General features: G+C 37.1%; 1 protein-coding gene across 1 annotated transcript; it reads left to right on the forward strand.

Annotated features, from left to right (window-relative positions):
- The first annotated feature begins 9,256 nt into the window (after positions 1–9,256).
- Positions 9,257–13,827, forward strand: LOC109072096 (adenosine receptor A1). Its single transcript, XM_019088374.2, has 2 exons — positions 9,257–10,230; positions 12,574–13,827. The coding sequence occupies exons 1-2, from the start codon at positions 9,902–9,904 to the stop codon at positions 13,232–13,234; spliced, it is 990 nt and encodes a 329-aa protein (XP_018943919.1). The 5' UTR covers positions 9,257–9,901; the 3' UTR covers positions 13,235–13,827.
- The last annotated feature ends 418 nt before the right edge of the window (positions 13,828–14,245 follow it).

A 14,245-nucleotide genomic window follows, 5' to 3' on the forward strand; every position in this document is an offset into this window, starting at 1 on the left:
ATCAACCACCAATCTCCTGTCTGTCGTGCACTGACTGAGCCAGTTTTCAGCCATGAGCATGCAAGTAGCTCTAATCCTGTGTGGTGATCGAACATACGCATTGCAGTATTGTAAAGTTTTCTTGGTTCGTCCAGGGGTTTCTGATGATTTTAACTGGAGCAAAATGTACATGAAAAGATAAACTATTGTTTTTGTTTTGTTACAGTTTTAATAGTTTTGTCAACTCACCTTGGTCTGCTTTGTTTTATTTGTGTTAGAATGACTGGCACAGGATTTTGCTGGTCTGCGCGTGAGTTAGCTGGGAGGCTAAATTTATATAATCTGGCCATGTAACTTTTGGATATTTTGTTTCCCTCCTTAGTGCCAGTGTTTGTGTTTTGTTTTTAGTATTTTATGTATGAATTATCATTGAGTTGACTTGATTTGTATGTGCTTTATAGTTTGTTTCTGTATTTTTTTCATTGGTCAACCCATAAGATCTTCGTTCACCTTCAGAACACAGGTATCATGTACTTGTGTGTCCACATGGAGTGCTGTGCTTAAACATTATGCTTTGCTTTCACAAGTGTGTGTGTGTTGTGTGTATTGAGTGTGGGGTAGAACTCTGAGGGTTTCTGCTGGCCACCTCCCTCTTTTATTTGTTATTTTTATCTTATTGTACTTTCTGGTTTTGTATGTTTCTGGTGTTGTTTTGTGCTGTGATTTCTGAGACCTTGTGTGAAATTGTATTGATTGACTGTTTCTATTAAAGGGTTAAGATATTTTTGATAGAAAATTCAGCCATAAAAAACTGAACCCAAACCCACAAACAACCCATAAGATCTTCGTTCACCTTCAGAACACAAATTAAGATATTTTTGATGGAATCTGGAGCTGTCTGACCCTGCATAGACAGCAACGCAACTGAAATGTTCCCAAGTCCAGAAACGTATCAAGGAGATCTGTAAAATAATCCATGTGACATCAGTGATTCAGCTGCAATTATACGAAGCTATGAGAATACTTTTAGTACGCAAAAGAAAAATAAATAATGACAATTTGTCTCCTCCACATCACCCTGGTGCCATTTTGGAGAATATCCGCTGGACGTATGCTGTTCTGCGTCAGCTGCGTCACGCCGGATCATTTTTCTGTTGTTGTGATTTGATCTGAAAGGAAACAGCATATCGGCACACAAAAAGTTTTCTCGTAGCTTTGTATAATTGCGGATGAACCACTGATGTCACATAGATTATTTTACAGATCTCCTTACTACGTTTCTGGACTTGGCAACATTTCGGTTGCATGCAGGGTCAGACAGCTCCAGATTCCATCACAAATATCTTAATCTGCGTTCCGAAGATGAACGGGTCTTACAGGTTTGAAACAACATGAGGGTGAGTAATTAATGACAGAATTTTCATTTTTGGGTGAACTATCCCTTTAATAATTTGTATGCTTGAATAAAATGATTTCTCTATATATTTCTGTCTACGTCTCCATGCTCACCCTGCCTTTGGCAATGAACCTGTGTGCCCTTGCATGGGGCTGTTATGTCCCCAGTGTAAAGGATTAGTTTCTTTTGTTACTGGTAACTCCCTCTACCTGACCACCCCTTGCCACAGTAGCAAATGGTGATGAAACACCCTAATAAAGAAAGTTGTTCACGTTCTTTTGTCCAACCCCTGTATCTTAAACCCTTTTACACTTCAAAGGGTGAGTCACAAAGCTTTTACTGATTTAAAGCCTTTTATGTTTCGTGGACTGATAACAGCTTTCTTTGTAAAAAGCAGTGACGACACAATTTAATGGCATTAAATTACTGCCCTGGTGGGTGCTGCATAAAAACATGCCTAATTATGTTGTTCTGCAAAAATCAGCAAAATTGAACTTTACTCTGCATTTGTATTTTTATTTAGTTATATTTCATCTGAGATTTTATACCTTCTCTCTGACTCTTAATTTGCATTTTTTTTTTTTTTTTTTGCTGCTGTACTTCTAAAACTCCAATTAATCCATTCCATTTAATATATGTGAAGACCGAGAGGCTCTGCTTATTACAGCCCATTACTGCAGGCCATTTGGAAAGAAAAACCTGTAAATTCCTGGAACAAAAGCTCAAATTGCACACCATCTATCGAAATAGCACACATGAAATGTACATTAGCCACTCTAGAAAAACACTGAATGACGTCAGGCAAATACAAAACACAATATGTGCCCTCTCTATAGTTCTTCTACCTGTATTCATTGTCCTTCAATACAATCAAAGCTCCTCTGACATTCAAGCCATATTATGACCTATAGAGTGATTATTTTGAGCCCCTCCTCTATGTTATTTTACAGCTGAACCCTATTTGCATTTTGTCTATCGTGATTTATTTATTTATTTAGTGATCTATTTGCTCATTTGGTGTCTTTCTGCCCAGGACAGTCTTAAAATGAACCTCTTCTCCTTTTCTCAAACACTTCATACAGTTTCAGTTTTTGATCGCTTTAAAACAAAAAAAACACAAAATACCCTCTGATGAGATCTATAATACCGTTGATCCTTTATGATTTGTCCCTGAAATACATTTAGAAATATATTTTGGTATGTGAAGGTTGAAACTAAATATATTTTACATTTCAAACATTTCAATTATCTTTACTGTTTACAACATACTGTATATTTAGAATATATTTAAAATATATGTGGACCAGAACATTTTCCCGTATGGGGTTACAGGCACAGGAATGAATGGAAGGAAAACATCCGGTTGTAAATTTATGATGTGTCTGCTGTGTGTTTCTGTTTATAAGGAGCCCCGCTGTGCCTCATCTGTACCCCACTGATGGTAACCCTGATGGAAACCCTGCTTAGCATGACTGCTCAAAGGGGAACCTGGCTTGGAAACATCTAATTTTCGGTGGACACAATAAGAACGGCAGCACGCACCAAGCTGCTTGTCTGTGATAGAGGCTTTTGAGAAGAGGTTTATTGAAAGACCAATGCGTGGGCACTATCCTGCCATCCATGAAAAGCGATTGGCTCATATAATCAATTCTACTCAACATTCATGAAATCTGGTGTGTGCCATGTGATAGACGTCACTCTGGCTTTCTTTTTTGTAGAACTGATGGAGGGAGAAAAGACATGAGGCATGACTGGTATTTTCATGCCCTTTATACAGAACACACACAACCAGGAATTTACAGATTGATTTTTCTCTATTCCATTGTCTCCATTATCTCTACTCTGAGCACACTCTTTTTTTCAGCTGCACAAAGAGCATTGTTGCACCATTCTTAACAGTTTTACCTGCCATTACGTTTGGTAGTACCTACTATTTGTTTGTTAGTTAGTTTGTTTGCTTGTCCTCAGACCATAACTCTTAATAATTTACAATAATAGGTAAAAAATAAATATAGATTATTACTACGTACTAAAAAGCTTAATCTTAAATAATAAAAACTATTATAAACATTCAAATCATAAATTTATATTCATAAAACTTTATAATTATAACTTTTAAACTTTTATATTGGTGCACATTGCTTCAAGAACCAAAAAACCAAAAATTTAAACAATTTTCAAATTATAAACCTAAATAAAAAAATCAAAATGTTTATAGGTTATAAGCTATAAGCGAACATTTCCACATTGCTGCACCCTAAAATTGGTCTTGATAGCACTGATCCCTTTGTCTATGTGCATTTGCATGCAAGCATTAGCATCTAACTATGATTTACTTTCAGAATCAATAATATTTAAAAAAAAAAAATTATATTCCTATTGAAAAATGGCTGAGCTAGACAGCTTCCTCATTTTAGTCACCGTTTGTTTTTTGTTTTTTTAAAGCTGAGAGAGAACCAACTCTTCTGTTTATGTTGTACAAGCCACTGTAAGCAGTATTATTAGCCTAAAATCCATTCATGTATGCAGAAGTGTCATGCCCTTTCAAACTGACACGTGCCACCTGAGGAGTTGCTGGCCATTCGCCAAGAGACTCTAGAACACATGGAGGCAGGGCTGGGCTTAAAGAGATACTCCATCTCAAAATGAAAATTTTGTCATTAATCACTTATCCCCCATGTCGTTCCAAACCCGTAAAAGCTCCGTTCATCTTCGGAACACAATTTAAGTTATTTTGGATGAAAACCTGGAGGCTTCAGACTGTCCCATAGACTGCCAAATAAATAACAGTTTCGAGGTCCATAAAAGGTATGAAAGTCGTCATCAGAATACTCCATCTGCCATCAGACGTGCAATCTGGGTTATATGAAGTGACGGGAACACTTTTTGTAAGCAAAGAAAACAAAAATAACGACTTTATTCAATAATTCCTTTGACAACGGTCTCCTCTGTGTCTCTCCATATCACTGTATGCTGTGTATGCTCTTCTGTATCATCCGCGCCACAAGGATACACTGTTTTATTTCAAATCAAAGCTAAATACACGTAGAAACAGCGCATCCCCTGTGGCGCGCATGACACAGAAGAGCATATGGTGATATGGAGAGACACAGAGGAGGCTGTTGACAAAGGAATTGTTGAATAAAGTCGTTATTTTTGTTTTCTTCACTTACAGAAAGTGTTCCCATTGCTTTATATAACCCAGATTGTCTGATGGCAGACGGAGTATTCTGACAATGACTTTCATACATTTTATGGATCTTGACACTGCTATTTACTTGGCAGTCTATGGGACAGTCTCAGGCATCCAGGTTTTCATCCAAAATATCTTAAATAGCGTTCCGAAGATGAACTGAGCTTTTACGGGTTTGGAACAACATGGGGGTAAAGGATTAATGACAAACTTTTCATTTTGGGATGGAGTATCCCTTTAAAATGAATGTTTTTTTTTTTTCTGATGTTAAACCTAAGCTATGTTGTAAATAGCTGTAAAAGTACTTTCAGTAATGTATCGAACAATTTGTTTTAATGTGTAAAAAAATTATTTACAGGACAAAAAAAAAATAAACGTATAGAAAAACTTTTACAAATAAATTACACAACAAAAAAGGATAATGTATACAACTTATTTAATTTATTTTATACAAACTTTTTTTTTCGCAGAATTGCATGATATAAACCTACAATTGTGAGTTTATACAGTATCTCACAATTCTGAGGAAAAAAGTCAGAATTGCAAGTTTGTATCTCGCAGTTTTGACTTTATGTCTCGCAATTTCGAGCTAATATATATCTCACAATTATGATTTTTTAACTCGCAATTGCGAGTTTGTATCACGCAATTCTGAGAAAAAAACTCTTGTGAGATATAAAAATTAGATATAAAAATGAGATATAATTGTGAGATATTTAAAGCCCTAACATAACGGAGTCTACACATTTCAGTTTGGGACACCCTTTCGTAGCGCCGCTGTGACGCAATCGTACTTCAAATGAGCACTTCGGAGTACGTTCACTTCATATTGGGACACAGCTGTAGCATCTGATTGGTAATGAGGGGAAGTCCGGTTCTTTTATGACGTCATTCGCAATGACGTAATTTTATCAAGTCTTTCTTCCCGGGCAGATTCTAACATACCTTCTTTAAAGCCCTAACATAATGACGTCATTCGCAATGACGTAATTTTATCAAGTCTTTCTTCCCGGGCAGGTGTTAAGAGATTTTCAGTTTCAGTGGGTGGAGCATACATGAATATTCATGAGTTTCCCAGACATGTGCATGGAAGCAGATGGAACTGAGAATTTAAAAAAGGTAAATATATTTCTATTGTTGCACAAACTACATTTGTTTTTCATTTCGTAACCGTTTAGAATTTTTTTCTTAGTTTACAGTGTATGTTTTGTGCAGTCGTCCCTGACTGAATGATTGCAGACATTCTTTGTGTAATGTTAGGATAAAGCACAGCAAACTTCAGCTGGTTGTATACATTGATTTCAGTTCTTTGTGCTCTTCATTTGTAGCTTGCGATGCTTTAAAACCATGTCTGTTTTTCGTTGTTATAACATGAATGAATAAATATGAATAAATGAATACATCACTGCCTGCAACAAATGAAATAAACTTATATAAACATATCTGTAGACATATTTCCTGTATACTGGTGTGATGATCCATGTCTTAACTCACTTTTCAAAACATTTGATATTTCTTCTGCCTTCATGAAAAAAACTAAAAAAAACACACACTTAAAAAAAAATCTCCTTCCTGTTTCCAATGTAAAATAGTTAAACATTTTTACAAACAAATATAAATTTACAAATTAAGATTATCACAAGGGTAAGGTTCCATTTGCACAGTGAAAAAAGTAGCACAGATCCAACTTCCATTTCAATTATTTATTTTTATGCTCTTCTGTTGCCTTTTAAGTTTTAAAACTGTCATCTGGCAATGAATGAAATAACGTTCACCACCATATCAGTGGCCTAATAAACATTTTGCAACCTACAATGATGTTATTCTCGGTCATCTGTTCTTTGACACTGTACCTGGATAATACACAATGATGTCAATTTTGATGCACAACAAACACTCATTAAACATTATTTATAGGCTAAGTCATAAAGTTTCATAAACGTATATATTCTTAATTAGGCTTTTTTTTTTTTTTTACGTAAACTGTTCCCTCCTGGAGAAATGACCCGCTCAACTCAATTTGAGCAGCTGAGTCCTTAGCCATCTTTAAGAAACAGCTAAAAACAAATTTCTTCCATCTTTATTTGACCCTCTAACTCTAGCGCTCTCTGTTCTAATTCTGTTTTATCTATTTGTTGACTTGACCCTCTTAACACTTGCATGGGCCTCTAATTCTAAAAAATATAGTGAAATAAAGATTGGATTATGGCATTGATTACCTTTAATTAGATGTTGGTAAAATTTGTTTTGGTGTGGATGTTTGATATTATGTGAGACAGTGACATTTTGTTTTTAAAAATATGAATTCAATAGTGATTCACACTAAAAATCCAGGAAAATGATAGTCATGGAGGATGCGATTTATAAAGTTTTCATGAATTTTGAGCATGAATCACTATTGAATCCTTGTTACAAACTAAAAAGATGTATGTACCAAAACAAAACAACATTGGAGACAAGAGAGTGTGATGTTAACGTCCTTGTATCTGCTGTATAAAAATATGACATATTAAAGCTTAAAAAAAGAGATTTCTTAACTTGATTCTGGCACTGGATATGTGACATTACCATTCAAAGTTTGGGATTACTATGATTTTTTTGTTTTTGTTTTGTTTAAGAAATGTATACTTTAGTTCTTCAAGGATGCATTAATTTAATAAAAATGACAGTAAAGACATTTATAATGTAAACAAGATATATATTTCAAATAAATGCTGTTCTGATGAACAAATGTAGTTTAGGCATAGGTTTGTGCAACGCTGTAAATATATTTACCTTTTTTAAAAAAAAAAAAAAAAAAAAAAAAAAAAAAAATATTCCATTAAACCTGCTGAGATACAAGTAGCGTGAACTGAAATTCTCAGTTCCATCTGGTTCCACGCGCGTGTCTGGGAAACTCATGAATATTCATGTCTGCTCCACCCACTGAAACCGAGAATCTCGTAACACCGGGATGAAAATACACATTCAAATATATAGTCAGTAATCATAACTTCAGTCAGTTAAAACATTATAATCATGATCTGAAAAGTCTTCAGTTAAGTTTTGCAACTAAGCACCCAAATACAGAAATGTGCATGTGCAGTGATGTGCATACGAGGATTTAAATCTTGAAGATATATTTAAGTAAAAAATTAGCCTAGTTGTCATCAGCGCAGAAGCGTGATCCACTTACTATAGGCTAGACTTCATATTTGTTATTAAATAAACTTAGGTTTCGCTAGATTGCCCTTCATTCAAGTCCTCGGTTTACACGCGCTCATAACATTAGCACCGAATTGTTTGTCCAAAATAACCAGTTCGGTTCAGATGTGCTGTGTCAGTAGTAGGCAATTATGTCGCTACTGTTCGGTAACTTCACGCTGAATCACGCATGCGCAGTATCGTCAGCTTATCGGTTCTCATATCGGTTCAGTGTACTGGTGATCCGAAAACCGATGCAACCGGTTCTTGACTCGAGAACGAGAACCGCTCCAGCAGTGGACGTGTACGTTCGCGCTGCACACATGCTGCTCTGCTCGTGTTCAGCATCAGCTCTCTCTTCACAGCAGTTAAGGGGCGGAGCCAGGGGGGTGACCACCACTGACGAAAACTTGGCCAACCCTTTGGCCACCCCACTCAAAACTGCAGTTTTTGTCCCTTTTCTTCTCTCGACAAGAAATGCATTTATTAAGATGTGGAACCGCACATAAAACGAGAGAATTTTCAGACGCTCACCTCAGCGTCAGGCGCGAGTCAAACGAGCGCGGAACAGCCACAGCAGCCAAATGAGCTTCTGAGAACTGTGAACTGCGTTGAGATGTTGTTAGATTATATGTCAGTATAACACACTTTCCTGTCCCATCAGACGTTTTACTGTGCTCACGGTGCACTCTTCAAGAGTACGCAAGTATGTGGCGCGCGCTCTATATCGCTTCATCATAAAAAAAAAACCCGCACAAGAAACTATGAGCATACATAGCCTACCTAGTTCTGTCGTCAGCGAAGTCATGAAATAACCAAAAAGACGATTTAAGCTGCAAACTGTGCATGAAAACGCAGCACACAAGAACGTCTCTCAGATGCATGTAGCCTTCTAAAATGTATTCTACAATACGAGATCACAATATAAGGCACAAGCAGATATGCATTTTTTATTTGTAATTTAATGTACAAATAAATGTGACACAGTGCACTTATACTAGAATATATGCGAAATTGAAACCATTTAAATGCATAAAATAACTCATTTTATATTCTGTCTACTGTTGACTTCTGGCCTTTCTCACATTTTTCTCACTATCTGCATGTCTCATCCACGAGCATGCAATGTTTGGAGAGCAAGCATCATTTAAAAAAAAAAAAAAAAATAATCAAAAAAAAAAAAAAAAGTGAATTTATTAAAATCCCCGGAGGTGAGGAATAATACAAAAATGGTCATATTCACTCAGTATTACTTGATTTAATTCACAAATATCTCAGTTACAGTTAAGTAGAAATTAACTGTACTCACTTGTGTTTTAGGCACTAAAACAGTCCAGTAAATTATAGTCAAACACATTTTTATATCGAAATAATGAAGATTTCTGTGCCACCCCTGGTTTCTGGCCCCTCCCTGGCTCCGCCAGTTCAGTACTGTTTGAGTAAATGAATTACTCCGGGATATTGGTTAATTTCGACTCAGATGGAGTTTCAGCCACGTTAAAAAAGTGAATAATTTAAGTAATTTTTGGATTAGTGTTTACTGGATTACCGATTTGGTGAACTGGTTCAACCGGTTCACTAAGCAGAACCGGTTAAATTGAACGATTCGTTCGCGAACCGGACATCAATACTAGGTTAATTGGTGAAACTTGCATCGGTCGCACCAGCGTGCACGAGGAGCCGACCGTGAAGTCGATGCGCGCGTTATATATAGCGCTGTTTCAAAGTTAAGGTGACCGTCAGACCTCGCAGGATTTATCGACATCGAGAGATTTATGTAGGCTACGGTCTTAATTTTAAACCAAATGGAAGTCGTCTATCTTGACTGACTCTCGGGCACAGGTGTTGAGTCACGCGCAGATCGCTTCTGATGAGCTTTGATGCTCGGGAATGTGCTTGTGGTGGTTCTGCTTCTGGAGTGACTCATGCTTGTTCACTGTGGAGCTGATATGGTGATCATGGTGCCGCGGACGCATTTCGGAGAGGAAACGCAACTTCTGTGTACACCCTGCCCCATGTAACTTTGGCACCGACATGTAAACCAGAATAAAGCGACAGTTTGGACTCGTTTGACGCACCGGCTGTCTTTTTATTTAAAAAAAGGGATCCTTTGATCCTGTTCAACATAAGCACGTAAACTCCTAGCAAGGATGCCTGGTGTCCTGGGTCTGTACATTGGGATGGAGGTGCTGATTGCCCTTTCCTCGGTCATTGGGAATGTGATGGTGGTCTGGGCTGTGAGAATCAACCGATCTCTACGGGACACGACCATTTATTTCATCGTCAGCCTGGCTCTAGCAGACATTGCGGTCGGGGCACTTGTCATTCCTCTGGCTATAACCATAAGCATCGGACTAAAGACTCATTTTTACAGCTGTCTGCTCGTTGCATGTACTGTACTGGTACTAACGCAAAGTTCAATACTCGCCCTCCTGGCTATTGCTATTGACCGCTATCTGAGGGTCAAGATACCAATGAGGTAATGTTGGTTGCTTATTCATTTCACAGGAATTTTAATTTCATATTTCCAGTTTTGTTTTCTTTTTCTTAATGCATGATGGTTTCGTGTCCACATGAATGTGGAGGTTGTATTGAAGTTGACTGTGAAATCCTGCTCATCACAATTCTTAAAGGAATATTTAACCCAAAACGAAATGAACGTGGTTTCAAACCCGTATGACTTTTTTTTCATTCAGGTGAGAACTTTTAAAGAATGTTAATGCAATTAAAATTAATGTTGTCATGTCGAGCCTAAAAACGAACCCAAAATCACTACGAAATATCATAAAAGGCAGCGGCTATTTGCACTAAGTGTAAATAGCGATAGAGGCTATTTACACTGTACAAATAGCAATAGAGGCTATTTACACTAAGTGAGAATATTTTCTTAGCCATAGAGGCTATTTAATATTTGCAAATAGTGATGAATGCTATTTACACTGAGTGCAAATAGTAATAGATTCTATTTTCACTAAGTCAGTGGTTCCCAACCTCGTTCCTGGAGGCCCCCCAACACTGCACATTTTGCATCTCTCCTTTGTCTGACACACCCAGTTCAGGTCTTGGAGTCTCTACTAATGAGCTGATGATCTGAATCAGGTGTGTTTGATTAAGAAGCCATGGAAAACCTGCAGTGTTGGGGGGCCTCCAGGAACGTGGTTGGGAACCACTGCACTAAGTGATTAATGAATTCTATTTATACTGTGAAAATAGCAGTATTTTCAACAATATGCTATTTACACTAAGTGCAGATAGCAATAGATTCTATTTACACTGTTAAAATAGCAGGATTTTCTGCTATTTATAGGCCTACTACTTATTGCAAATAGTGGCAATTATCTGCACCTCATTATTATAGTACATTATAAAACAGTATGCAGTAATAACGTAATGAGTGTAAATTGTAATTTTAATGCAAATTATTAAATGGATGCCTCCTTATAGGGACAATAAAGCCCAATTCTAAAGTACAATTGTAGTATATGTTTTCTAATTAAGTTAATGTTTTGTTCATAAATCACAAATAGTTGTGAACTCTTATGAACATGGCAATGAGTGGTAAAAGGGGTATGTAAATTAAAAAATACCTATGACTTCAAAAAACTTAGCACACATGAACCACTTTTATAATATTTTATTTTTTTATTTTTTTATTATTATTATTATTATTATTATTTTGAGCCCCTGACATCTTCAGTTACAATTCATTGCCATTACATTCTTTAAAGTGTCTCCTTTCATTTCATGGAAGAAAGTCCTGCGGGTTGAAACATGACAATGGGTTTTATTTTGGGGTGAACTATCCCTTCATGGCAAATTTATTTAAAAAAGAAAACAAACATGCGTGTTCTTTGATTAGAATGTAATCATAGTTGTTCGCCACATCACAATCTTAATTTAGAAAGAGAATCAAGAAACATTGTAGCAAATGAGAAATACTGAGGCGTAGCTTCTTTGCTTTCAGATCATGGAATGATGTTTGACCTGAGTGGGTTTGCCGTGGGCTGCAATGTTTCTGAAATTATTGCTGTAACATGGAATCCATTTTCAAAGTCACCTTCAAACCATGACTATCTCACGGCCCTTAATTTCCTGTCCTGACTATGGCCTCTCATTGAGTGTGAAGTTTGAGTTACAGAGTTTACACATTATATGAGACAAAACAATTAGGTAGAAAGACTGTTATGCAGCATTACTTCTGATTGCCTAGAAGAACAGCTAAATGATATCCCCTTCCTGTATTTTAAATGTTAAATAAGATAATAACATTCTAGTTTGCAGTAATTACACTGGACAAATGCATAGTTTGTCAAACTAGCAACTAGTGCCAATTTGCCAGCTGAGTGGATGGCATGCTTCACTAGCTTCAATTGTGTTGTCTGAAAGACCCTCTGCTCTTCACAGAGAAGGGATTGTGACTAAATCAAAATGTAATCCTTCTCAACAGAGTTTGTGTAGTCAGATCACCACTTTTAATTTTGATTTCCATGCTATTCATCACAGGGATTATTTATTTCAGATAAATCACACCTTATGTTTCAAAGCAGATTTAAAAACAAAATAATAATAATCATTCGTTGGGTTTGTGCTTCCTCAGAATATGCCTAATTTTAGTAATGTTCATGGTTCAGCATCATTACAAAGCTTCCTCTTTTGAAGAGTGTACCAGGATATCAAATTCCCATGTATTTTCTCCATTGGGGAATTGATTTTAAACAATAACTATTACACCTTTAAAGACATGCTTACTGGGAACTACGAGTTTGTTGGTATATGGTATATGCTTCAGACTTGTTTTAAAGATGCCATTTTTTTTCCACAGATATAAAAGAGTGGTGACTCCAAAGCGTGCAGGCATTGCAGTGATTGTGTGCTGGATGGTGGCCATCGTAGTCGGCCTGACGCCCATGTTGGGCTGGAACAATCTGGAGAAGCTACGACAGACCAATGGCACCGTGGGTGCTGACCTTCTTGTAACCTGTGAGTTCGAGAACGTCATCAGCATGGAGTACATGGTCTACTTCAACTTCTTCGGATGGGTCCTGCCACCTCTCATCCTCATGTTGCTCATCTATGCTGAGATCTTCTACATGATCCACAAGCAGCTCAACAAGAAGGTCACCACCAACCAGACCGACCCCACTCGATATTACGGGAAAGAACTCAAGCTGGCGAAATCTCTCGCGCTGGTGCTTTTCTTGTTCGCAGTCAGTTGGTTGCCGTTGCATATCCTGAATTGCATCACTCTCTTCTTCCCTAATTGTAAATATTCAATGACAATTCTTTACGTGGCAATCTTGCTCAGTCATGGCAACTCCGTTGTCAATCCCATTGTTTATGCATTCCGCATTAAGAAATTTCAGAATGCCTTCGTTAAGATCTGGAAACAGTATGTGTGTTGCACGGAGAATCCACGTGTGCGTGATCGGCCCAGCTTTCGCATAGATAGCAAAGAGAGAAGACTGGGGGGCAATGACATCTGACACTTTTCAAAATATGACAATATAAATGAGTCTGCTAGGAAAATGAAATCTGGGATGTGTGCTGTCAGTTGTGAGAATACATCTGCCACAGAACTGGAGACGATCGAACATTACTGGAAATGTTTCCTTGAAAACTCAGTCAATGGTGCATATAATGAATTGCATCATTAGTGAGGGACCATTAAATAAATGAAAATGGCCTGTTTTAGAGGAATAGCCACACAGTTCACCCGGCATTCACATCTGTGGGAAAATCTTTATTTGATTATGATTTCCTTTTGTGCTGTGGTTCATTTGAATGCAGCTATCACATAAAGGGCTTCATATAATGAGTGCAAAACTGCAGACTCAGTGCCTATGAGTGCACTTATCCACACTCGTCTTTAGTCAGTAGCATTAAGGCGTCTGAGGACTTTGAGAAAGGACATTGAGGATGTGATCTGAGGTCATTTTTATAGGCCAGCACATTCATGTTTTGAGAAGTATGGAGTTATTTGTCATTTGCTGCTTTTCAGGACGAGTGCAAATTGGAGGCAACTAGGCCCATTTCGTCTTCAAGGGACAGGGACAATAAAAAATTCTGTCATCATTTACACACCCTTGTGTCATTTCAAACCTGTATGAATAGATATTTTTTAAAATATCTATAGAATGAAAGTTCAGAATTGTTTTGGACCCCATTGACTTTCTTTCCAAACAGCTGAAACATTCATGAAAATATTTTTGTTCAGCAGAAGAAAGTCATACAGGTTTGAATATAAGATAACAGAACTTTAATTTTTGAGTGAACTATCCCTTTAAGCAGAACTTTAAAAAAATAAATGATGCATAACCTGTGAGGACAATTGCACTTGAGATTCTCAAATGTTCAGGGCTCTCTTTAAATTTTAAAAAGGCAGGGACATTCAGAGCTTCACTGAAATTGCTCATTTCTCAAGTATATTGGAAGAAACCTAAAACTGTGATGTCCTCTGAACGGACCCTGATTTTGACTCTTTGTCCTTAAAAGAA

The sequence above is a fragment of the Cyprinus carpio genome, chromosome A11 (assembly GCF_018340385.1).
Source record: "Cyprinus carpio isolate SPL01 chromosome A11, ASM1834038v1, whole genome shotgun sequence".
Taxonomy (NCBI): Eukaryota; Metazoa; Chordata; class Actinopteri; order Cypriniformes; family Cyprinidae; genus Cyprinus; species Cyprinus carpio.